This window comes from Necator americanus, chromosome IV, assembly GCF_031761385.1.
Source record: "Necator americanus strain Aroian chromosome IV, whole genome shotgun sequence".
In the NCBI taxonomy this organism is placed as follows: domain Eukaryota; kingdom Metazoa; phylum Nematoda; class Chromadorea; order Rhabditida; family Ancylostomatidae; genus Necator; species Necator americanus.
The window spans coordinates 34,201,625-34,224,876 of record NC_087374.1 but is presented as its reverse complement, the minus strand read 5'-3'; the positions used below and the strand labels follow the sequence as shown (position 1 = coordinate 34,224,876).

General features: G+C 40.2%; 4 protein-coding genes across 8 annotated transcripts; 1 reads left to right on the top strand and 3 right to left on the bottom strand.

Moving 5' to 3' along the window:
- Positions 1-1,671: 1,671 nt before the first annotated feature.
- On the bottom strand, positions 1,672-2,394 carry RB195_003610 (uncharacterized protein; the record flags this gene model as incomplete). 2 transcript variants are annotated; one of them, XM_064201337.1, is made up of 1 exon in its annotated part: positions 1,672-2,394. In XM_064201337.1, the coding sequence occupies one exon, from the start codon at positions 2,392-2,394 to the stop codon at positions 1,672-1,674; it is 723 nt and encodes a 240-aa protein (XP_064057217.1). The 2 variants fall into 2 exon arrangements, with proteins under 2 accessions (XP_064057217.1, XP_064057218.1); XM_064201336.1 differs by having other exon boundaries at positions 1,672-2,337.
- A 1,493-nt stretch (positions 2,395-3,887) lies between these two features.
- RB195_003609 (uncharacterized protein) lies at positions 3,888-11,123 on the bottom strand (the record flags this gene model as incomplete). Of its 2 annotated transcripts, XM_064201335.1 has the most annotated exons (8): positions 4,347-4,460; positions 4,551-4,634; positions 4,706-4,810; positions 5,861-5,954; positions 6,348-6,408; positions 9,558-9,933; positions 10,843-10,938; positions 11,013-11,123. In XM_064201335.1, 8 exons carry the CDS (start codon positions 11,121-11,123, stop codon positions 4,347-4,349), a joined length of 1,041 nt encoding a protein of 346 aa, XP_064057215.1. The 2 variants fall into 2 exon arrangements, with proteins under 2 accessions (XP_064057216.1, XP_064057215.1); XM_064201334.1 differs by lacking the exons at positions 6,348-6,408; positions 9,558-9,933; positions 10,843-10,938; positions 11,013-11,123 and adding exons at positions 3,888-3,907; positions 3,970-4,036 and having other exon boundaries at positions 4,377-4,460; positions 5,861-5,950.
- On the top strand, positions 8,743-17,057 carry RB195_003608 (uncharacterized protein; the record flags this gene model as incomplete). 2 transcript variants are annotated; one of them, XM_064201333.1, is made up of 6 exons in its annotated part: positions 8,743-8,783; positions 14,602-14,734; positions 15,286-15,348; positions 15,440-15,523; positions 15,687-15,750; positions 17,041-17,057. In XM_064201333.1, 6 exons carry the CDS (start codon positions 8,743-8,745, stop codon positions 17,055-17,057), a joined length of 402 nt encoding a protein of 133 aa, XP_064057214.1. The 2 variants fall into 2 exon arrangements, with proteins under 2 accessions (XP_064057214.1, XP_013293907.2); XM_013438453.2 differs by lacking the exons at positions 8,743-8,783; positions 17,041-17,057 and having other exon boundaries at positions 14,606-14,734; positions 15,687-15,779.
- Positions 16,027-18,457, bottom strand: RB195_003607 (uncharacterized protein; the record flags this gene model as incomplete). Of its 2 annotated transcripts, XM_064201332.1 has the most annotated exons (5): positions 16,027-16,072; positions 17,594-17,657; positions 17,751-17,814; positions 18,107-18,190; positions 18,356-18,457. In XM_064201332.1, 5 exons carry the CDS (start codon positions 18,455-18,457, stop codon positions 16,027-16,029), a joined length of 360 nt encoding a protein of 119 aa, XP_064057212.1. The 2 variants fall into 2 exon arrangements, with proteins under 2 accessions (XP_064057212.1, XP_064057213.1); XM_064201331.1 differs by lacking the exon at positions 16,027-16,072 and having other exon boundaries at positions 17,590-17,657.
- Positions 18,458-23,252: the final 4,795 nt, after the last annotated feature.

Sequence of the window (23,252 nt, the reverse complement as noted above, 5' to 3'; positions counted from 1 at the left end):
CCACCAATCAAGTAATGCAACCAATGTAAGGTAAACAGAACGGAATTTTTTCTGGACCATCCACTACGCTGTATTTTTGAGAAGATTGTTGTGTTTGTCGAGCAACACACTCTTAACCTGAGTACTTATTGGATATTGCCATTCTATGGGCAACATTCACACACCATTTTTTTCTGGCTACTCGACGAGAGTTTTGCTGCCGTTCTGTACATGTTGCTTATAACAGATTTTTTAATTTTGTTGGGATGCGTTGCAGATAGTGGATTAAGATTTTTTCCAACTGGGTTATCGAAACCATTTAGTCTCCCATATCCTATTCAGCAAGAAAAAATGCACATGCACATTCGAAAAGCCATCCAGTTGTCTAGTAGTTCTCACTTGTGAACTTAAAGGCATCATCCCACGAACCTGAGGTGGTACGGATTTGAGGTGGAGTATTCATAAACGGAATCGTAGATTATGATAAGAAGGGTGACTTCATCCATTTCTTCTTAATTGCCGTAAAAAACGGCCAGCAAGATACGGCTTCGAGCGTTCCGGTGCGCTATTTTCTAAAACGAGTCGGATTGGACCGCGCCAGCCTTGTGTACGCGCCGCATCTTCCAGAACGTCTTTTACGGCAATTAGGAAGAAATGGACGCAATCGCCCACTTCTCCATAATCTGCTACCCTGTATAAGGATAATCCACCTGAAATCCCTACCACCTCAGATTCGTGGAGTGATTTCTTTAATGTGCGGATACCGCTGGTTGAGAAGATTGAAGTGTCTAATTCTGTCTATGAAGCGCGAGCAGTTCTTGAATAGCCTGCAAGACGACATCGTTTGAAACGTTCGTATAGAGTGATACAACGTTAAAGGACCTTATTACACATTAATTTTTTAATGAGGTATTGCGATGTTGTTTAAGGAAGCCGTTAGGACTGCTGAGGTTGGCAGGGACATAATTGAGCAGCTGATGTTTCATTCTAACTTTAGATTGAGTGTCGAAAACCTTAAAAAATATATATCTATAAAATATATTATATTATAAAAACCTCAAAACCACTTTCATCTCACAACTGTTACAGTTAGCTACTTCTTTGAATGAAAACTCCTTTCGAAAACATTCACGCGACATTTTGAATTGAGGTGCAACACCACGTTGCGGTTGCATTGGATGCGATGCCGGTTTCAATTACTTCCAAAACGCAGCTTCTGCTAGGCTTTGGTATTAATAAATTGGAGTTGAGGCAGTGATCTCATCAAGTAGACATCCATCGCACGTCCGTCGAACGATTGGACACAAACGCGAAAAGAAAGAGAAGAAAGAAAGAAAAAGCTTTCTTTCTGCTACCACTCGTGGATTCCACTCTATGAGTCTATTACAGCGTATAATGCTTTCCATTTAACTAAAATAATGAGAGCAAGAGCACAGGAACATCTAACTCTCAGAGTTTTTTTTGACGAAATATTTGAATATTTTGTTATTCTGCTTGACTATGTGCATATTTGCAAAGTGGCAGAAATTTAAAGCGATTAAGAAAGAGAAATAGGATTTATAGAACCGCTTGCGATTCCAACAAAGTCGGCCCCAATCTTCTAAGCTCTTTGTACTAAGACAGACTTTTCACATTACGCAGGCGCCACGCATAAGCAAAAAGATTGTTGTTTCCAGAGAATCTTTGAAGTGTTCATCGGTGCCAGCATTCGGTATTATTTTGTGTTGTATGGGAAGTCTCGCACTTCCAGCGTAGAGAGGAGGGCTTCTGGAATTGCGAGTTCCCATGGACGGTCTTAGTCGCCATGATGAACTCGGAGAGCCTCTTCCCCTGGTCAATCCATTGTAGGCCGTGGGTCCCGATGTGAAGCTCCTCCGGCGTTCTTCTTGGGCCAATTTTGACGTTGAAATCGCCAATTTTAGCGTTGAAATCGCCAATTATGACATTGTAGAAGGCATGATCTTCCCGGTAGAACTTCTCCAGGTCCATATAGAAAGCTTCGACTTCTTCTTCTTCGTAGCTTGATGTTGGAGCGTAAGCGACGAAGATAGTCAAAGCTGGTGTTGGACCACATCTTCTCATCCGCAGACGTCCGATACGGGTCGTAAGTTGATCGAAAGAGTCGATGTTCTTTGCCATACTCGTGTTGACGAGGACGCCAACTTCACCAACACCTCTACTGTCGCATGTCCCTAAGAACAGTTCTTCTCCACTTTCATATACGGCGTTGAGAGGGTGACATCGTCTCATCTCGGTCAGTCCGATGACGTCGTACTTGATCTTCTTGGCTTGCATCATCGGATCTTCGATGGCCGCTTCCGATGCAAGCGTACATGCGTTATAAGTACAGATCGCCATCCTAGTCCTTTTCTGTTTCGGTAGCCTATATAACTCCTGCAACCCCGTCCTACCCATCGCGTACTAGGCTTTCCTCCTTTTCTATTACTGTTTTTTGCATAAAATTTAAAACACATGGGCAGGTTGCAAGCCTCTAGTCCCATGAGTTTTTGGGAAGTCTCATTTACGTGATTGTTCAGTACTAAATAGATCGCAATGGGTACGTTTCCTTTGCTTCCCTAACTATGAAATCTGAAGAGAACGAAAACTGTAAGCTGGGATTGGGCTGGAGACTTCATTATGGACACAAACACGTTGTGAAATTCTCCACTTTATGTTCAAATGTTACATTTCACCGTTAGAATGTACCTAGTCCATCACATGTGGAAGTTGATGTTGAAATAGTTCAATTTCAGGTAATTGGCCTGTGGAAAAGTATCTACTTGCTGATTTAACGTGACATTGGACTGTACTCAAGGCAAGAAACCTGAGTAAAACACCTAAAATGTGGCCCAAATTTTCAACTATTTTCTTCAACTCCATATTACCAACCGTAAGCAATAGCATGGTTGTGCAATTACACTACACAATCCTAGATTTTCGGTTACGATTACGATGATTATAGTTGTCAGCGAAACATTACGGAATATTTTGGATAAGTGGGTGAGCAAATTATGACTTGTCACTGAGGGTGGAACAGGCTAATATGGAACACCAATCATACGGTCACAGACCAATTAACACGAAACCGCCAGTTTTTCTCAACAATGTCTCTGTCTTAGCATTGGCAAAACCCAAAGTTTTGTAGTAGCTTTTTTTAGCTTCAGGGCGTAAATCCCTTGATCAAGGTTTCAGAAAACTAAAAAAATCCTCCACGTCCTGTAATAAGCTTTCTTCTCCTTTATGGGAACGGTAATGTAGATATTTTTTACAAGCACAAAATGTCTGCCATCTCTATCCGCTTGAGATACGCCACCCTAAACTGTGACCAACACTGAACACCTTGAATTACTAACATGTTCTGTTCTTTGTTCTAGGAAAATGTTTTACTAACGTTAAAATATTTGGTGTAACATTATTTGAGGTGTCATATTCGTAGCTTAGAACGAGCATAAAAGCTTGTCAGCAGAAACATGATTCTTTCTCCTTTGACTCCAAATTTCGACAAATTTCGCTTGCGGGTCGTCACATGGCTTTTTCTGTTTTTGAAAACCTTGGCACACTACGCGATTTATTTACAGTAATATTCCAGCCTATATGTCACCGTATTAAAGCGATTTCATGGAATGCTACAGTTTGTTAACTTCATTTAGATTTTGGTATAGTAATTACCAATGGCTGACGTTAATCTTAATTTCCATGTTAAATCTGCGTAGTTATACTACTTACTAGATTACTCCTTTCGGTTAATGTGGAGATATTTTGTTTTTGGTTCACAAATGAAAAGCAGCTGACCACTTTTATGCGAAAATGAATTTAGCGAGTGCAAGAAAAGGATAGAATATTTGGAATTATTCTTTTTTTTTTGGATGAAGTTTACCGTTCGTCTCTTCTTCTCGGAGTACAACATTTTATTTGCTCTCGAGTTTAGCTGAAAACACCAAGATTCGAATGTCATCGAATGATATCACTAACGACACCAAATAAGCTTACCTTTCTCGACATAATTCTGGAATTCTTGTATGTCCTTGTTGGAGAGAGGTTCCGCTACTTTTTGAATCTCCAATAGGAAAGAATCAGTGTAAATTTTGAACGAATAACAAATTTCGCTATGAACCGAACTCACAGAAATTTTAACTGAGAGACATAGTATTTTAAAGAGATTGCTCTAGGTGCCCGTTGCTCCTTCAAATTTAGTGTGACTACCATCAATCAACTGATTTTTTTTTGCTGATGAAGCAGAGGATAGTTTTTTTTTTTTCTAGTCCGTTGAATAAACGCAGTTATCAAACTGATTCGACAAATTTAGAACAATCACACTGAGAGTTAAACAGGATCTTCTCTTAGTTCATTCAATAGAGTGGTTCCTCCTAACATGCCGAAAAATTCATGCGACTCACTTTTCTAAATTTCTCTCCAGCGTCTAGTGTAGGGAAGTTGGGATCACACATCACTGCGTGGATTCCACGGAACGCACGTTGCACCTGTACAACGGTTCAACAATTCTGTATGAATTGTCGCACAACTGATACCGTATTCAATCTTTTCCATCAATGGCAAAGTAAGAAGCTCACCTTCTGATTGGGTATTTTGCTAACATTTTCTTGCAATATGCTAGCGACCGCAATGGCCATTCGACTTGCTTCAAGAACTCCTCTCTGATGCAGATATGCTCGGTCGGCACAATGTGTATATGGGTGATCGAAAACCGCTTCTTAGCCAGGCTTACCTTTTCTTGATCACCGCTGTTTGTCATTCCAGTATTAAGCAGCTTTTCTATCTTACTTAACTTCTCTTCTCCTTTCGTTGAGTTTTCGCAGACGATTTTCAGTATCTGAAGTTTAATAGCAATAGTTTTTAAGCACAAAGTCTGCTGTAAGGTCTGCTTGCACTACAATCCCTTAATGTTATAAGATCATTTCAGCAAACCAGAAAACTTCACAGCTTATGGAAGGCCACTTGAATGAGTAAATATGGGTTTTAAGCACGGATTTTATTTCTTGTACATAGGTTTTGCCCTAACGAATCCTATAAGATATTCAAGTTTTATCTGTTACATTGTTCTGTAGTGTTATAACAGAGATAAAAGATATGGCAAACTGCTTAGCTTCCTTTAAAAAAATGTCAAAAATCAATCGTTTGGGCTGATTTTCGTTTCTGCTGCTCAGCTAAAGGCATCACCCAACGAATCTGAGGTGGTACGGATTTCAGGTGGAATATAGGGGATAGTAGATTATGGAAAAGGGGGTGATTCCGTCCATTTCCTCCTAATTCCCGCAAAAAACGGCCCGGAAGATACAGCTTCGGGCATTTTCTACGAGAAGTTCGATTGGAGCGCGCCAGCCTTGTGCATGCGCTGCATCTTTCGGGTCGTTTTGTACGGTAAGGTTTTTTGATGCCTTTAACGAGCACGTCCTACTTATTGCTGTCCTGTCATACACAGTTCTCACTAATCAATATTTGTAAACAATAACTTCCTGAGCAAGAAAAAATTTTTACTCTCTGTCGTTCTTACTGATTTAACTGTCATTAAATTATTCTAGAAAGATAGTTGGGACACCTGTCTGCTCGTTTTTGGAAGAGAAGAAAAAGAAGAAATCTAGTATGATCCTCAAACGAGATTAAGTTCCGTCTCAGGTAGTCTTCAGGAGGATATAAATGGCCAATTAGGGAAAGTTTTCTGCGCAAGTAGAAAAATAACTAGGCTTACTTTTAGTTTCGAAAAAAAAATCCCATACTCCAGGGACGTAGCAAAATGTTTGTCTTTCGAGGAAGAAGATTTTTGGAAAACATTGTTAAAAATTTAGAATACTGTCAGGCAATTTCAACAAGTTCACGCCCGAACATTGATGGAAAAGTAAGCTATTTTACTGTGTACACTCACTTCTATAGACTGCGCAGTCGAGGAATCAGAACCCTTGGGTTGGCACACCACGAAGCCAACAAGAATGGAGTAAAGTAGGATAGACAGCATTACACTAAAAAAATCAAGAGTAGTCAATTATTTGAGAATGTTTAATTGATGCAGGTGCAGGCGTTTGAGGATGATCAATCTGTTTTGGAGGGACTTCGCGTTCGACTTCAATTCAGAAGGGGTTAACGCGGATGTGGCTCATACAGTAACGCGGTGAATTCTAGAGGCGAACAAGGTATAGAATGCGTGTACAAATTTAGCAGAAACTTTTAGATTCCAGAAGGATAGAAAATTCGTCTTCGAGTGGTCTTGGGCCGTCAATCGCGAAAATACTTACGAACGCGCTTTAAAGTGTCAAGACAAGGTAATCAAATGTAAACCTTCGTTACAATATTTGGGGTGGAGAAAAAGAGTAATCAGAATAAAATATTGCGAAAGTCGGAGCTAGAGGACTCACCAGTGACTGACGAATTCACAGGAGTCGTTTCGATGATGCTTTGCCGACTGCTTCACGGTCCCTATTATATATCCAGTCGTACAGAGTAACACGTAAGCGTGTAGTAACACGGGACACCATAAATTCGGCTTTCCATCAATAATATTTTGATGAACTTATACTGTGCTGTGTTATTAATTAAGTGCACAAACAGTCTGGCCTTTCATCATTCCGGTGTGGAAAAACTGGTATCAGACCTGTCTGGGAGGCGAAAAACACTGGCTTGGTAGATCGACTGGACCCTGCAAGTCATTGTAAGGCTGCACTCGCTTTCATAAACCCCAAATGAAGTATGAACTGAAGTCGAATGCGTGGACGCATCCCCATAGGGACTGATCAACGCCGTGCACTTTATCCTTTATCCTTTATAAACAGTCTGGAATATGACAACATGTGAAATAGACATAGAATAGACCTCGCGTAGACAATGCGTACGCGAAGTGCTGTCCATTACGGAATTTTGAGCAGTGGATGAATAAAAACTGCACATCGACCTTTTATGTATATGTAGGCGCATGTTTTCACGCTAGAAGTTAACGATCAACTAAATTTATACATTTTCCACCGTGGGTATTACTTATTGGAAACGTAGTTAGACAGGAATGCATTTTTTCTCTCACTTGTATTATTAATACAGCATAACAGCTTTCTTTAGGAAAGAAACTGAGAGAATTCAAGACATCATGAGTGCTTGTAGAGGAAGATCACCTTTCAAATTCAAAGCAGAATACACTTGTGACCCACTAGTGTAACACACAAAAACACTGAATGTCTCTTTGCTCTATCACTACAAGCTGATCGTATTGAATTGAAATGATCCTTGAGATGCGTAACTCAGCTTAACTTGTACTGGAAATTTATGTAGAAGGAACATTTCTTTTGAGTTTACCATAAGTACAAAATCAATCACAAGATTGCAGATCCGCCACTGTTGTATCGGATTACTTTGCGGTTATCTTTCATCGGTGATCATCCAATTCACAGCACCCTGAAATATTATGTCATATACCCTGACCCTGAAATACTTAAAAATACTGCAATTAGCAGCACTAGCATGATACAAGACGTTCTCTATGCATCCCTCAGGTGAATATTGTGTCAGAATTGTACAGAAATCCTAGTTTAGACGAGCGAATAGGCAGATTTCGACCTGCCATTTTGAGTGAAACACATTAGCCTAAACAACCAATCGTAACGCCGCGACACCGCCCCTTCATCTTAACAACGGCTCACCTGAAGTTGAGAGGAAGACAACAATTTCGCAGTAGTTGAGTATACCTTTTTTGGCTTCATTTCGTCATTCCTAAGAAACAAAATAAGAAGTGAGTTTTAGCTGAAGGAATAATTCATAAATACCACAAATATAGTCCGAATTTTATTTATAGGGAAAGTAGATAAAGTGGAAAATGAGATGCGCCCAAGCGTTCACTGCAATTAAGAACGCGTGTCTAACCCATATCATGAATATCGAGGGGCCTGCGAGGACTAGTCGAGAAATCAGGTCAGTGTTTTTATCCTCCGAGACAAGTTTGCACCATTTAACCTCACCATGCCCGAAAATTTCTATAAGTTCTTGGGTTTATTGAAATTTTGATAGAGGGAGCACCTAAGCGAACATCGCAACTAAACCTTATGTTTAATTTTAAATCCACGTAACTACACTACCCTCTACACTTCGTCCAATACTCTTCGTTCAACGTAGAGATATTTCAATTTTCATTCACAATTGAAAAGCAAATGACCATTTTATGCGAAATTACATTTAGTTAAACAGAAAGAACTTATGAAAACTTACAATACTTGGCAGTACTCTAGATATTGAATGAAGTTCAACCGTCGTCTCTCCTAAGAGGGAAGTTTTTTTTTTTTGCGTTCAAGTATTTTGCTTGTTTCTGATTTAGTGAGTGAGTAAGTGATGTGGATAACGCGCTCTATCGCAAGTTTGTCGATACTGAGACTTTCCCTTTAGGGGCGGAGCTAACTAACACGATAGGCGGCATGGGATGCCGTTTTTGCAACGATGAAGTTTTCAAAAGAACGATAGGAGAAGGAGAAGAACAGCAGGTGGGGTAGAGAGAAAGTGAAACAAGAAAAATGCGTGATATTAGCTCTCACAGAATCACTTACACAGAAAGAAGAAATAACAGAAGTAGGCAAAACAAATTTTATTACTTATTTACAGTTATATACACATATTACATCCCTGAGGAAAAGAAGTGCACACAACAAAGTGCTGCACTTCCAGATCATGCATATAATGTGAGCAACACAGAGAAAACATTAGCCAATCTATCTACATTCAGTTACTGTTACTTCTTGAAAGAAGGCTAGGCGAAGAAAGGCTGCAAACTCGGGGATGGTGAGATGTACGAAGTGCGACAACTCTGCAACGATAAGGTAGGATATGTGTTGCCTTGAGATTCAGGATGTCGACTTTTCTGAAGATCGTGCAGAGAAACGAATCATAGAGAGAATGCAACAGAGACTATCAGAAGTATCTCCTGCGTGCATAACTGAACATAATACTTTTAAAAACATCGTAGTCGATAAAGAGGTAAGAAACAACTTAATCAGCAATGTCTTTTTAATCTGATTATCTTAGGCGCTCTCCGTTTGGGTCGAAAACAATAAATTTGAAATAAAGTCGTATGTCTAGCAGCTCTCAGAAGCGAGATGTAAATAAGTGAGTGAGAAACGAGTGGAGTACTATACTTTTCTATATGCTTAGGTTTTAGGGTATATCGGTATTATGCGTACCGATCCTTCGTGTTATGGGCTTATAAGCCCACAGGTCTTTTAAATAGACTGGAAATTCCGTCATGCGTCAGGTCAATAATCAAAGATAGGTATCCCTCAGCGACCTACAGAGGATTTCGAGGTTTCTCGTCGTTCTCTAGAAAGATGTAGTACAAAGAGACGGTTTTTCAGAGCTCGTATTATGTTGCGTCCTTTGACGAAGTAGATTGCAGTGCAATCATAACTGTGGGAAAAATAAGTATTACAATTTGTTAATCTTAGTAATGTATGAATATCTATATACTTTGGAAACTATACATTCGAAAGGTTCCTCTTCAGTGAGTAGCACGTGCAATTTTAATTAAGAAAAGCAGCGGGAAATCCTTATGAGAAACTTACATTATGAGAAAAATGAAACGAGGTAGCAGCGAGTACTCTCGGAATGAGGCAGCTCTGGAAACATAGCTCGAGGTATGTGGAGCACAGCGTCGAAGTCGCTGTACTCCGTACTTTCCGCTATGTCCAGCTCCGGCTCATGCTCCAAGGGGTCCTGTATTCGTACGTCCTCAAAGCTGGTGTTCTCATAGATGTCCTCAGCCTCAATCATATTCCTAGTCTCCGTGCGGTTCGTCGTCGTCGCCGTCCCGTTCTCGGAGTTGACGCTCTCTTTCTCCCAACACTGCCTCCCCCACTTCATCTCTAGTGAATGGTAGCCTTGAAGGTGACGCGAGAAGTCCTGGATAGGTACTTTCGCCTCATCTCTGCTTCCCTCTAGACATTCCGTGTTCTTGCCATTTCGGCTAGCCTCAAGCTGTTAAAGTGCATCATAGCCATCTTAGTATAGAAACGGTATGTCGAGAAGAGGGTAAAAAATATCTTAGAGAATCTGAAGCGTTATTGTTTAGACGTTCACTTACTAGTAGATCTCTTTTCGGCAGTACAGTCTATCAAGGGCATTTTTAGTCTCATATAAGGAAGTACAAAGTAGTAAGGAAGGAAGGAACTGGCTTTGAACAAGTCCTCTTGTAGCCTCCAATTCAGTACCATCTCACGGAACCTCGAGAAAGCCCTGCTTCCTTCCGTCAATGGCTTTGGACGCGATCCTTGAAGAGGAGCGTGCCCGCAACTAGTATACGGACCTGTTTCTGTGGTCTAAACAGAAATGATTAGTTTGAAATGGAAAACATCACGTCGTCATTGGCTTACCTGTTCTCAAACATGCTTATCTCTCACGTACATAAGACACGTGTTAAACGAGTGCTTTTTCATCTCTTCTTCGCCCGCATCTGGCTTCATGGAGTTCCAAAGTGCGTTTTCACCTTTTCGATCCAAGCAGCTATAACTTCGCATCCACTTCTTTTCGACTCCCGAATGCTAACTAGGTTGCTTGCATTTGGTCATAACGAAATTGCAAAGATCACCTTCCGCAGCTTATTGCCCAGCCATTTCATCATATGCCAGCCATCGTAGTAGTGGGGAATTGGGTCTACCTCCTCTTTCAAGTCAATCGAGAGCTTTGCGATGGAACGATCGATCAGTCGTAAGGGATCTAACGATCATTCCTTGCCCAACTACCCACTGCAACAAACGTGTAATCCCTTCAATTTCCATCCTTCCACTGATATTCTCTGAAATAAAAGTCGGAGAAACATGTTATGTGTCGTGTTAGAAGTGGTGAATTCTCGGTTTCCGTCCTGTGCAGAACTTCAGTGTGAAGAACGAGTTTTGTTTCAAGGTCACACATCGCAACTTCGCCGATGAGAGCAGAGTAACCTCTGCTGTCATAAGCTCCATCGGCTACGAGATCCAAGCCATCCTTAACAAATAATTATAGTAATTATCTGGCGACCGCTGTGATGAATTCGAAGAGATCTTGCTGTGTTCTCGTACTTTCGACAACACCTCAGACTGATGTCGTCCATACACTTCCTCAACAGCTGGTTTGGTCCTATCGAAGTACCTCCAAACGGTGGACTTCGATAACAGAACTGCTTCGCCCATCGCTCCAATTCCTACAATGTTTGTCTTCAAGTATTACCGAAGATTTGTTGCAGAAATGGCACAGTACCTTACGACGAATCGAAGTCCTGTTGTTATCGCTGCAACTGCAGCCACAAGATTACTCTTGTTTTATAAATATTGTCGTTGGGAACGGAACTAGCACGCTTCTGTCCTTCCTAGCACTTCGTCTGCTCTCCTTCTAGAGAACATCTTGCGCAGAGAAAGTGTACTACAAGTGCGGTCCCTTGCTGGAGAAGCCGCATAGTGTTTCCTCCGGGAATCTTCAAGCCACACTGTGGGCAGAATCGAAAGAGCTGGAGAAGCTGTTCACCTCTACCATGAAATACTTCTTCAGTAGGCCAGTGTACTGTACATCAAAAGTGGGACCGAATGAAGAACCGCTTGTATCCTTCGTGGGTGTATACAAGGAACCGGCCTGCGGGAAAGCTATGATTTGTGAGTTACTGATGTGAGAATATAGGATATACGTGAGGGAATATAGGACGTGAGACGTAATATACTTTGCGCATTAAACTCTACATTATGAGCACTTATATAGTGGAACGCAGGTCTGAACCGACAGAAAACCCACCACTTCCACACTTTCGGACCTATTGTGGCGCTCCCCGAGGAAAGAGAGCGGACATATGAGGATTTCGAGGTCGACTGTTGCATCTCTCCACTTTCTAACTCAAGTCTTGGTTTCTTAGGAGTAGACGGAGGTGTGGAATGAGCAACGAATTGAAATCCGCTAGGACCTGGTTCTTAATAGGTTTGCCTTTCAAAACATACTTCGTAAGCACGACTGATTGAAAATCTGTAAAACCCCTTCGACTTCTACTTGTGTAGGCTGGGGCCCGTCTGTCCTCAAGTCGCGATCCCTCCACACTTTGCCATTATAATGATGGGACAGACAGGAGTTCAAAAATGTCGCTATATCAGCTTCGGTGAAGACGAAATTATCCTGTCAAATTGCTTATTGTGAAGTATGAAACGATAATTGTCTATGAGACCGAATAACTAACGAAACCTCACATTGAAACCACTCAAAACACCTTGCAGATTCGGAAGCAGCTGTGGAGGAATATCGCAGCTACGTAAATAATACATGCCTTTTGAGCAGGACAAAATCCCTCCGGAAGACGTTACCTCAGTTGTCATACGTTACCTTCGCATAAATAACTCACATAATTGTTAATAACTTCATTCATGTAGGAAGTTATTAACAATTACGTGAGTTATTTAAACTTCCAACTTACGATTTCTATAAAATGCACATCGCAAAGTCTTCTCATTTTTTTCTTTCTTTTTATATCCATGTATAAGACTTTCAATTTCTCGGGCGAAGCGCCGCAGAATAACACCATTGGAGATAGCAGAATTGCGACCTGCCTAATCACTGAGGAAAAGATTCGCATATAAGCCTCGGGCAAGTATGTATGGCAAATATAGTATTTACGTCTAGCCATTGTCTGAAGCTACTGCATTTCACTTTTCGTCTGGAAAGAGGAAAAAATCAGCGATGTTGTCATTGATTGATCATATTGATTGATTGCAATGAAAGGATTATAAATCACAATGAATTTTCAAGGGCATCATAAGCTTCTAACTGTTGTAAGACAAGACATAAATCAGATAAGCAACATAGGGGGTGATACGAAAACTTGGTGCTATGAAGGAAATTTATGTATGTATGTATATATGTGTGTATGTGGACTGAAAAATGTATGTGTTCATATATGCATGAATAGGAGTGTGCGAATGTTGTATTCGGCAAATACATATATCTGTCCATATGTCAAGTTTTTGATCCCATAAACGTAAGCACATTTATTTGAGAAGCAACGTCCGTCGTACAATCCTGGAGAAAAATACGATCAGATAGAAAGGATGATGCTAGGAGTATCCTGGCTTACGCAGACGGAACAGAAAAAAAGAGAGTAAAACGCTTTACCGGTGGTTATGTGAACAATTTCGCCATGTTGCCGTCCGCCTTGCGGTTCCCACGTAGAGAGGCTTCTGGAGTTCCCATCGATGGTCACAGTCGTCATGCTAAACTGAGTGCTCTTTCCACTGTGTTCTGTAGGTTCCGGTGTAAAGTTCCTCAAGGATTCGTCTGGGTTACATTTTACCGTTTATCTCAACAACAGTGCACCTTACAGAAGGTACTGTAATATCTGCTCCAGGTCCATATAGAAAGCTTCAACTTGTTCGCAGCTTTGTGTTGAACCGAGGCGTACGAGCAGACTCGCAACTGGCGTTGAACTACATCTTCTCATCCCCAGATATCGAATTGGGGTCGCTAGTTGTTCGATAGAGTCGATGTTCTTTGCCATACTTGTGTTGACGAGGACACCAGCTCAATAACTTTTCTATTGTACATGTCCTTAAGAACAGCTCTTTTCCAGTTTTATAAACGGTGTTGGGCCAATTGGTGGGGTCGTCTCGTCTCAGTCAGTCCAGTGTTGTCGTACCTAATCTTTCTGCAGGGCGTGCATCATCAAATCTTCAACGGCCGCTTTCAATCCATGCCTACACGCGTTGTAAGTAGAGATCGTCATCCTGGTCTCCTTCCATTTTGAAAGCTTAGATGACTCATGCACACCCGTTTTTTATAGCGCTTCCGCTCCTCCTGAGTCAGTAGGCTCTTCCTTTTTATCTTAACTTTCTTCTTAGTTGCACGTAATTGTAAAACTTATGGTGAAGTTGCTGGGATCTAGTCCAACGAGATTTAGGAAAACCTAACGTACTCCTAAAGTGGATAAGTTGCACTTATTTACGTAGAGTTTAGTTTTGTCCAATGCTCAAAGTTGCGAAATTAACAGCACCTCTCGTACGCGTTGTCAACTTGTTTATTATTTTATGCATTGTCATATTCGAGTGCATTAAGTGGATATAGCTCATCCACTTGATGTTAACAACATTGCACAGTAAAAGTTGTCCAAAATATTATTTAGGGACTGTTGAACTTCTAGTAAATTGCTTTATTGCCGTAGTTTGCCCGGATAAATAGTGCGGTTCGTAAAGCAGGCAAGCATAGCATAGCCAAGATGACTCTTGTGAAGTTGTCTGTTTTCGACGCCTTCAACTCCGCCGGTATCCTTCATAATCCATTCCCATCACTTCTCATAATTTTTTCTGTTCTCAAAATATTGCGATGAAGCGCTTCTTTCCCTTACACTGCCTGACTCAAAAATGCGCTGTGAAAGAAGTTCACCAGTTCATTTCCGCGGTTTGCGACACAATACTGATCAAGTGCAACAGGTCTTCCTCCAGAACTCCAGAGTCGATACAAGGCTTAATACAGGGCTTCTATACACAGAACAAAAACTGAATTGGCACATCATATAGCATAAATCATTGTTTTGACCACATCCATAAAATCATACTATAATGAACTTGATGTGTATTCCAGAACGATTGATCAGAAAAATTTCTTCCCCTATGCGAAGCTTTTCTCAGTTTGTTTTTTGTTTAGTGAGATGCTATCTTTCCTCATTTACTCCATTCTTGTCGGGTTTGTTGTGTGCGAATCGAATGCAGCCGGAGAAATCAACGTAGCAAAGAGTGATGAGATGACTGTGGAATCGGTAACGGTGCCGGACGTGAATGTGAGTAAATTACTATAGCGAAAGATCATATTACCTAACTGATGCCTGGTTATGAGTCTGCCCGAGCTTCATCTAATGACACTATTTTTAATCCTTAGCATGTCTATGGCAAACAGAGTTTGTTGAAAAACAAATCTTCTCCGAGAGTATCTGCATGCGGGAAAATGATTTTTGTCGATAATACGTAGTACGCTTAGTTGAATGCGTGAAATTTATAGAAATCATGTTTACCTAAATTTCTTGCTTTCTTCTTTCTCCAAATAGAACGACAGACATGGGACCTACAAATTTCAAATTTCCTAAAATTAGTCTTGTGACATCAAAACACGCCCAGATCAGAGAAAGATAAAATTTTTATCTGCTCTAGGAAATATTCTTGACAAATATTAGTTAATGACAATTTTGTTGACAGAACAACAAAAACGGAAAGCGAAAATATAAGCGATGTGCTCGTTAATGGAGCAGCAGGAACAAAAGTGAACGTTCTCCTTAATAACATTTTGTATCAAATATTGTATCTGTGTGTTCCATATAAAACCAGTACATTACAGGAGACAGGACTCAACGATGATTTCACGTTTATTCTGTACCGGTTGAGGAGTGCTGGTAAGGATGTAAGTTTCTGTACTCGATTCTGATTATTTGTACTAACATTCATTGCTCACCACAACACAACAAATACGAACTCAAGTAGACGCTTTACAGGTACTGACTGTAATCAAGGGAATCTATGATGTGGTGTTTGACATGGCCCTTGGGAAGAAGACTGACGAAAAGGGACTCGAAGAGGTGGGTCAAATTTATAATTGGGTGAAGTTAAAAGCACTTGCCTGCTAACAAGTCTTTAACAGAATTTGATAAAAGAACTTCATTGTCCCTTAGAAAGGAGACTGTGCGAAACAGACAATGTCTCCTTAATAGTAATATTAGCTAATACCTGTTCTCATTAAAGATTCTGAAGATGCTCTCTCGTCTCAGTCCTGAAATGAGGGAGGAGATCGACAATTTATTCAAATGTAAGTTTTATCACTGTTCTTATCAATAGAGAAAAGATGATTTTTTTTCTCAGGAATTCGCGTCAACGATAACCACGCAACATCAGAAGATGAGGAAGCTACATTAAAATTTACAGTCAATCTTTTAGAAAAATAGTGTAATGCTGGGTAGAACACATTTCTTCATTTGCTTTGTTTAATTTCGTGCGTGAAAAGCATGTGGTTTTTGCCTCCTTGCAGAAAATCAGCTGTAAGCCCAGGTTGAGTAAAAAATTACTTACCATGAGATGTTGATCCTTAGATACGTAACGGAGACCAACAGCATGTCTCGACCAAAACCAATCTGAAGAACCAAACACATATTTAAGTCTGGAAACGAAGTGGACAGACAGATTGAGATAAAAAAGTATATGGGAAAGTCTCAGTTTCCTGTATATAGACTCGGTACTCCAACCTCATAACAGAATACAAAATCACTTCCGGTATCGGTCAAACACAACTCTAAGACAGACGACCGTGAAAAAGGAGCAGTAGTATTTTTTAAAGTGGTCTACGACTTCTAGAAAAACTGCTGTACAACAATTTACAATACCAAGCCGCTTTTTTTAGAAATTGCACTTAGTACCTCTTAATGTTTTTCAACGTGCATCAGTGTAAATATGCTTGAAGAATTTACTTCGTCGGGAGAAAATCCAACATAGAAAGGTTCCTTTCACTGAGCGACAAAGTTTGGACTAACTCAAAAAATCTATATTTTGAGGAATAAGTAGGAGACATTAACATTAAGCGTTCCACCGTTGCGCTCTGCTGGAGAAGCAAAATGGGTTGCCTCTGTGAAAGTATGTACTTGAAAGAGGGAAGAATAACGAAAGAAATGTGAGACATGTCGGCGTGAAAGTTTCTATTTTCTTTTTTTCTAGTACCATCTTTCGATTAATCACACTCACTGAAGTAGTTGCACACGGAGTTCTAGCGCTAGGAAGAAATTTCTGCTAAAAAACTAGGAGAAAAATTGATCATGTTTTTCAGTGGTACGTTTCTTTATGTCATTTATAGAATTCATAAGAGAAGGAGAAATTTATCTGTTTAGAGGAAAAGACAGTCATGAGACCCGATAATGTCTAAAAACTTTTTATTTTATTGGCAAATGTTATGTTCCAATGATGAAACGCTCTCAAAACCTTTAACTCGCCAAAGCAAAAGGAACTTTGACGATCAATGTTTTTTTTCAGCTGAGACATGATCTTTTCAGCTCTGTGAAGTTGGAGTGGAAAAGATGAACACTGAAAATCCACTGTTTTGTTGTTTCAGATGCTGGAAAACGCTGAGTTCACCGAGGACTTCAGGTGCATGCCTTGCAATATTTTGCTCGGTATCGAAGGAATTATGGAAAAGTTTAGGACACTAGGCTGCTTTTTTTTGTGAAAACTGTACTCAGTATCGTTTAATGTCTATCAGTGTGCTACAGTATAAATATGAGTGAAGAATCTACTTCGTCAGGAAAGAATCCAACGAGGAAGGGCCCTCTTTTAAATAACAGGCTGTGAAAGCGTCTGACGACACACGTGCAGTTAAGATGAGATGTAAGCAAGCACTGATGAATAGTAGGCTTGTATTAATAGAATACAAATATCTTCAAACGGTTCTTCGGATGTTGTTCTACAGTGCATGCGGGGCAACTCTTCTGTTTTCGCATGATGGTGGTCTTCATGGCATATCTATGCATCAACATGTTCACATTATAGGAAGGTTTTTATTCAACATGCGCTTATAGCCGATTTTCTGCTGAGAGGCAAAAAGTGCATACTATTCACACATGAAATTATGTCAAGCAAATGAAAAAATATGTAACATCAAGCCTTACACTATTTTTTTAAAGATTAACTTCATATTTTTTGTGATATGTGGCTTCACATCTTCTGATGTTACTGAAGTGGTTATCGTTAACGCGATTTCCTAAAAAAAACACACACACACAATTTTTTTCTCTATCTATAAGAAAAGCGAAAAAAAAAACATACATTTGAATAAATCGTCGATTTTCTGCCGCATTTCAGGACTGATTTCAGAGAACTTCTTCAAAATCTTCAACGAGAACAAATATTAACCAATATTATTATATTAATTATTATTGGGGAAATCTTGTCTGTTTTAGCAGTTTCCTTTCTAAGAGAAAAAGCAGTTCTAACGGAATTACGCTCAACATCAAATTCTCTTAAAGACTTGTTCGCTGACAAGTGCTTTGACGAGCTGACAAGCGAATATAATGAACAAACTTCATACATTTAGAAAAATCATTACGACCGCAAAAAGTCCGCCCACAGCCAATTTATTCGCTAAAGTTAATTACCCTTGCCCAATTAGAGATGTGACCCACCTCGGCGAGTCCCGCTTCCACGGTCTTAGTTCCAAGGACTATCTCAAAGAACAAGTCGTAGAATTCCTTGAGCACAGTTAGTACCTGTAAAGAGCGCATATGAGTTCCAGGTATTCTTCTGGGACCTACTCTCGTTTTCGAACTCAAAATGCTATCAGTTTTCATGTCAAGATTATTTGTTCAACTACGGGGTGATGCAAAACCGAAATAATAAGTTAGTAATAACCAGAACCGAATACAGAAACTTACATTCTTGTCAGCACCCCTCAACCGATTCAGAACAAATGCGAAATCCTCATTGAGCCCAAACTTCTGCAATGTTTTGGTTTCCCTTGGAACACACAGATACATATTTGATACAAAATGTTATTAAGGAGAACGTTCACTTTTGTTCCTGCTGCTCCATTAACGAGCACATCGTTTATATTTTCGCTTTCCGTTTTTGTTGTTCTGTCGACAAAATTGTCATCAACCAATATTTGTCAAGAATATTTCCTAGAGCAGATAAAGATTTTATCTTTCTCTGATCTGGGCGTGCTTTGATGCGACATGACTAATTCATGGAATTTGTAGGTTCTATTCTCTTTTTTTTCTACATTGGAAAAAGAAGGAGCAAAAGAAGAAGACGAAATAGACTACGAAAAGGAGATTTGAATACATTTCACGTTGTCTTCAAGAATCTTCGATGTGGTCTTCCATTTGTAAAAAAGTTAACAGTCAGGTGAGTAGAAGTGCTAAATATTATCGACAAGACTGGTTTTCGCATACAGATCACTGATAAGTATTCCAACGAACCCCGTTTATAGTAGTCATGCTAAAGATCCAGAACAGTGTTGTTGCATGAAATTCGAGAGGACTAATAATCAGTCATTAGTGAAGTAATAAGATCTTTCGCTACAGTAATTGGCTTACTAACATACAACACCGCTACTAACTTGTGTCCCAAAATCCGTCGCAAACCGTCGGAATTCTTGGAAGTGGCCAAAATTAAATTTTGAAAGTACCATTCGAAAGTAAATGAGCTGCTGACTTCAAATATACTTCGAGAATTTACTTTTGACAAATGTGTGGCCTGAAAACCAGCAAAGTTTCCTCAAGCCCCGTTAATTACTTTCACACCTCCGCAATCCTTCCATTGGCATATCCCGCGGATACATCTCCATGGAAGGAAGGGGTGTTCATAGGATTTCCGCTTATTTCTCGAAATTGGACAAAATGTTTATTACATCCGTAATCAGGAGGTTATTTAGAGCATTTTGGTACCCCACATCATATGTTGGTCCGAAATTTCCATTCTCTTCAGAAATTCACGAAAGTGCTCCATCGAAGATTAATAAAAAGCCATTCTTTCCAAGCTGTGAAAAATCTCCTCGGAAATTTTTCAGTGAACAATCGAGTGACCAAATTGGAGAAAATTTCGTCTGTTTTCACAAAACAGAAATTTTTGCAGCCTCTATGAATTTTTTCAGTACCTCAGATACCCGGTTCTTCTCACAAAAAGACGCTCTTTCGAATGATGTTGAATTCACGTTTATTTACACACTTCAAATTTTCAACACTGACTCCGCCCTTTTATAGAGCAGGCGATATTCTATAGCTGGAATGGTTATCGCGGCCCAGGCACGGTCTGCCAGGCATCTCACACCTTCGATAGGTGACTCTTCTGGCGATTCGGCGTCACAGAGAGACAATAATGTTCCAACATAAATGAACGGTGACGAGAATTCTACACAGTTCTTAGTCATCGGAACCATACAGCTACTTCAATTTCACAGGCTTTCGGAAAGAAATACAAACAAACGAAACAAAGCTCCTGAAAAAGACAGACATGTAACAAATTAAGACGTTTTATGGAGGAAAAAATCGGAACTTTTTAAATTTTTGAATTTTTCGTGTCTTGCAGTTCAATTCGAATAATATTCACTTCTTCCTTTTCTTCCCTCTCCTTTTCTTTTTGTTTCTTGGTTTAGTTTCGTCAGTCATTTTCCTTCCTAGCCGTTTCAAATTATCACTGCTGTTTTTACAAATAAGAACTGTGTAGAATTCTCGTCACCGTTCATTTATGTTCAAACATTATTGTCTCTCTGTGGCGCCGAATCGCCAGAGGACTCACCTATCGAAGGTGTGAGATGCCTGGCAGACCGTGCCTGGGCCGCGATAACCATTCCAGCTATAGAATATCGCCTGCCCTATAAGAGGGCGGAGTCAGTGTTGAAATTTTGAAGTTTGTAAATAAAAGTGAATTCAACATCATTCGAAAGAGCGTCTTTTTGTGAGAAGAACCGGGTATTTGAGGTACTGAAAAAATTCATAGAGGCTGCAAAAATTTCTGTTTTGTGAAAACAGACGAAATTTTCTCCAATTTGGTCACTCGAAAACCACGTCTAGCTCTCATCCAAGGTTAGCGCCTTATTCACTTCTCGTAAGGGAAGGAGAGTTCTCTGAGCAAGTACGAATCGTTTATATTTTCGCTTTCTTCGTTTTTGATTGTTCTGTCGACAAAATTGTCATCAACCAATATTTGTCAAGTTGCAATATTTCCTAGAGCAGATAAAGATTTTATCTTTCAATCTAACTATGGGTGAGCAGTTGATCGCTGACAATTGACTAATTTTCATGGAATTTGTATGGCTTTTTATTATCTTTTTTTCTACATTGGAAAAAGAAGGAGCAAAAGAAGAAGACGAAATAGACTACGAAAAGGAGATTTGAATACATTTCACGTTGTCTTCAAGAATCTTCGATGTGGTCTTCCATTTGTAAAAATGTTACCAGTCAGGTGAGCAGAAGTGCTCAATATTAACAAGACTGGTTTTCGCATACATATCACTGATATGTATTCCAACGAACCCCGTTTATAGTAGTCATGCTAAAGATTCAGAACAGTGTTGTTGCATGAAATTCGAGAGGACTCATAATCAGTCATTAGTGAAGTAATAAGATCTTTCGCTACAGTAATTGGCTTACTAACACACGGCATTCTTACCGATTCCACCGACTTCTCCTCAGGCTTTGTTACGTTGGTTTCTCGCGGTTTCGCCTCTTCAGGCTTTGTTACATTGACTACTCCAGTTGCATTCGACTGGCACACAACAAAGCCGACAAGAATGGAGTAAATGAAGAAAGATAGCATCTCACTTAATAAAAAGAAACTAGGAAATCCTTCTCATACAAAAAGAAAATGTTCTGATCAATCGTTTTGAAATCCACATTAAAGGCGTCACCCACGAATCTAAGTTGGTGCAGATTTCAGGTGGAGCATTCGTATACGGGATAGTAGATTAAGGAGAGGAGGGTGATTTCGTCCATTTCTTCCTAATTGCGACAAAAAACGGCCCGGAAGATGCGGCCACTCAAGGCTGGCGCGCTCCAGTCGAACTCCTTGTAGAAAATAGTGCGCCAGAACGCCTGAAGCCGCATCTTCAGGGCCGTTTTTTCACAGCAATTAGGAAAAAATGGACGGAATCACCCCCTCTCCATAATCTACTATCTACCGTATACGAATACTCCGCCTGTACTCCGTACCACCTCATATTCGTGGGGTGATGCCTTTAAGTTGACAATAGTAGAGGTTTGACCTTTTGCACCTGAGTAATGTTGGATTGTAGACAGCGGAAAGAAACTGGTGAACTCCTTTTACGCACATTTCAGTGTCAAAACATTGTGAGCACACGAGCGATCCATCACAACATCTTACGAGCACAAAAAAAAAGATGATGAGAATGAAATATGGAAGATGCCGGTGGGACAGAAATCGTCGAAGACTGACAACTTCGCAAGAATCACTTCAGCGATGCTATGCTGACTGCTTTGTGGACTGCAGTATTTATCCAGGCAAACTGGCGAAGAAAAGCAATAAAGTACAAGTTAAACAGTCCTAAAATAATGTTTTATCAGGTTTTTACTACGTAATGTTGTTGAAGTTAAGTGTATAAGCTATATGGACTTAATGCATTCAAATATGACAAAGCATAGAATAGTAAACAAGTGGATGACACGGTGGACGTACGAGAGGTCCTGTTAAATTCGTAAATTTGAGCTTCGGACAAAATAAACTGTACGTAAACATGTTATGGATACGTAGGTTAGTGCCACGTAAATTGTTTGTTGACCTTCGCTAATACTATACTAATATTTAACAATAACACTAATATTTTCAACAATGCGTTTCATGAAGTCACGCGGAGCAACGACCCAATCTTCACATTTTTGACTGTTTGTATTGGTTGTTGTCAGTATATTTGAAATAATTAGATGTACTTCTTTTTTCTTTACTATCTTCCTCACGTGTACTACGTATACCAATTGTGATAAAGGATAAGCGATAAAGTACACGGCGTTGATCAACACCAATGGAGGTCAGTCAACTCAGACTTCGTTTTAGGTTTATGATCAGCCTTACAATGATTTGCGGGAGCTAGCCGGTGCGTCAAGTCAGTGTTTTTATCCTCCAAGACAAGTCTGGTGTCAATTTATTGCCCCCGGAAGGATGAAAAGCTTGGTTTGTACCAGGACGGATTCGAACTTCCGATCGATTGTAGCCAGAGCAGAACCTCTCACCGGCTCCACTACACGTTTAACCTTTGCAGCAAAATACTTCAAGCCCTTTGTTACTTGTACGCAGCTCTCAAGTTGTAACAACGGACATATCACTCCAAAGCTTCTCATATCCGATATTTTGCTAATACCTAGTTACTAATTAAACTTTCAAATAGTGTTGACTTTGTCTGGAGCACCTCAGTCGCGTGCGTGGCAGCCACGTGATATCACGAGGGAAATCTCTCTATATAAATGGCTCGCTCACAGTCAGAGTAGGTCAGTTAGTCTAGTACAGTCTATGTCGTGAAGAAGAGCTGAGCCGTCATTCTACTGTGAGTGATTGCTCCTCCCGTTCGACTTGTGGGGAAGGCACTAGTACACTGCATTCAAGGCAATAGCGTCTCCAGGGGTATTTCCCAGAAATGGAGACGGCTGTAGCCGAGTCCATAGTGGACAGGAAGTCCTCGACAGAACTCAGAGCTCCCTTAGGTTCGCAGAGGGAGGACCCAAAGCTGAGCAGTTGGAGGCGTATCTGGTGCCAGAGCCACTGATGTAGAGTAGCTGCACACGAAGCGCTTCATCAGATAAAGCGCCCGGGGGAACAGTC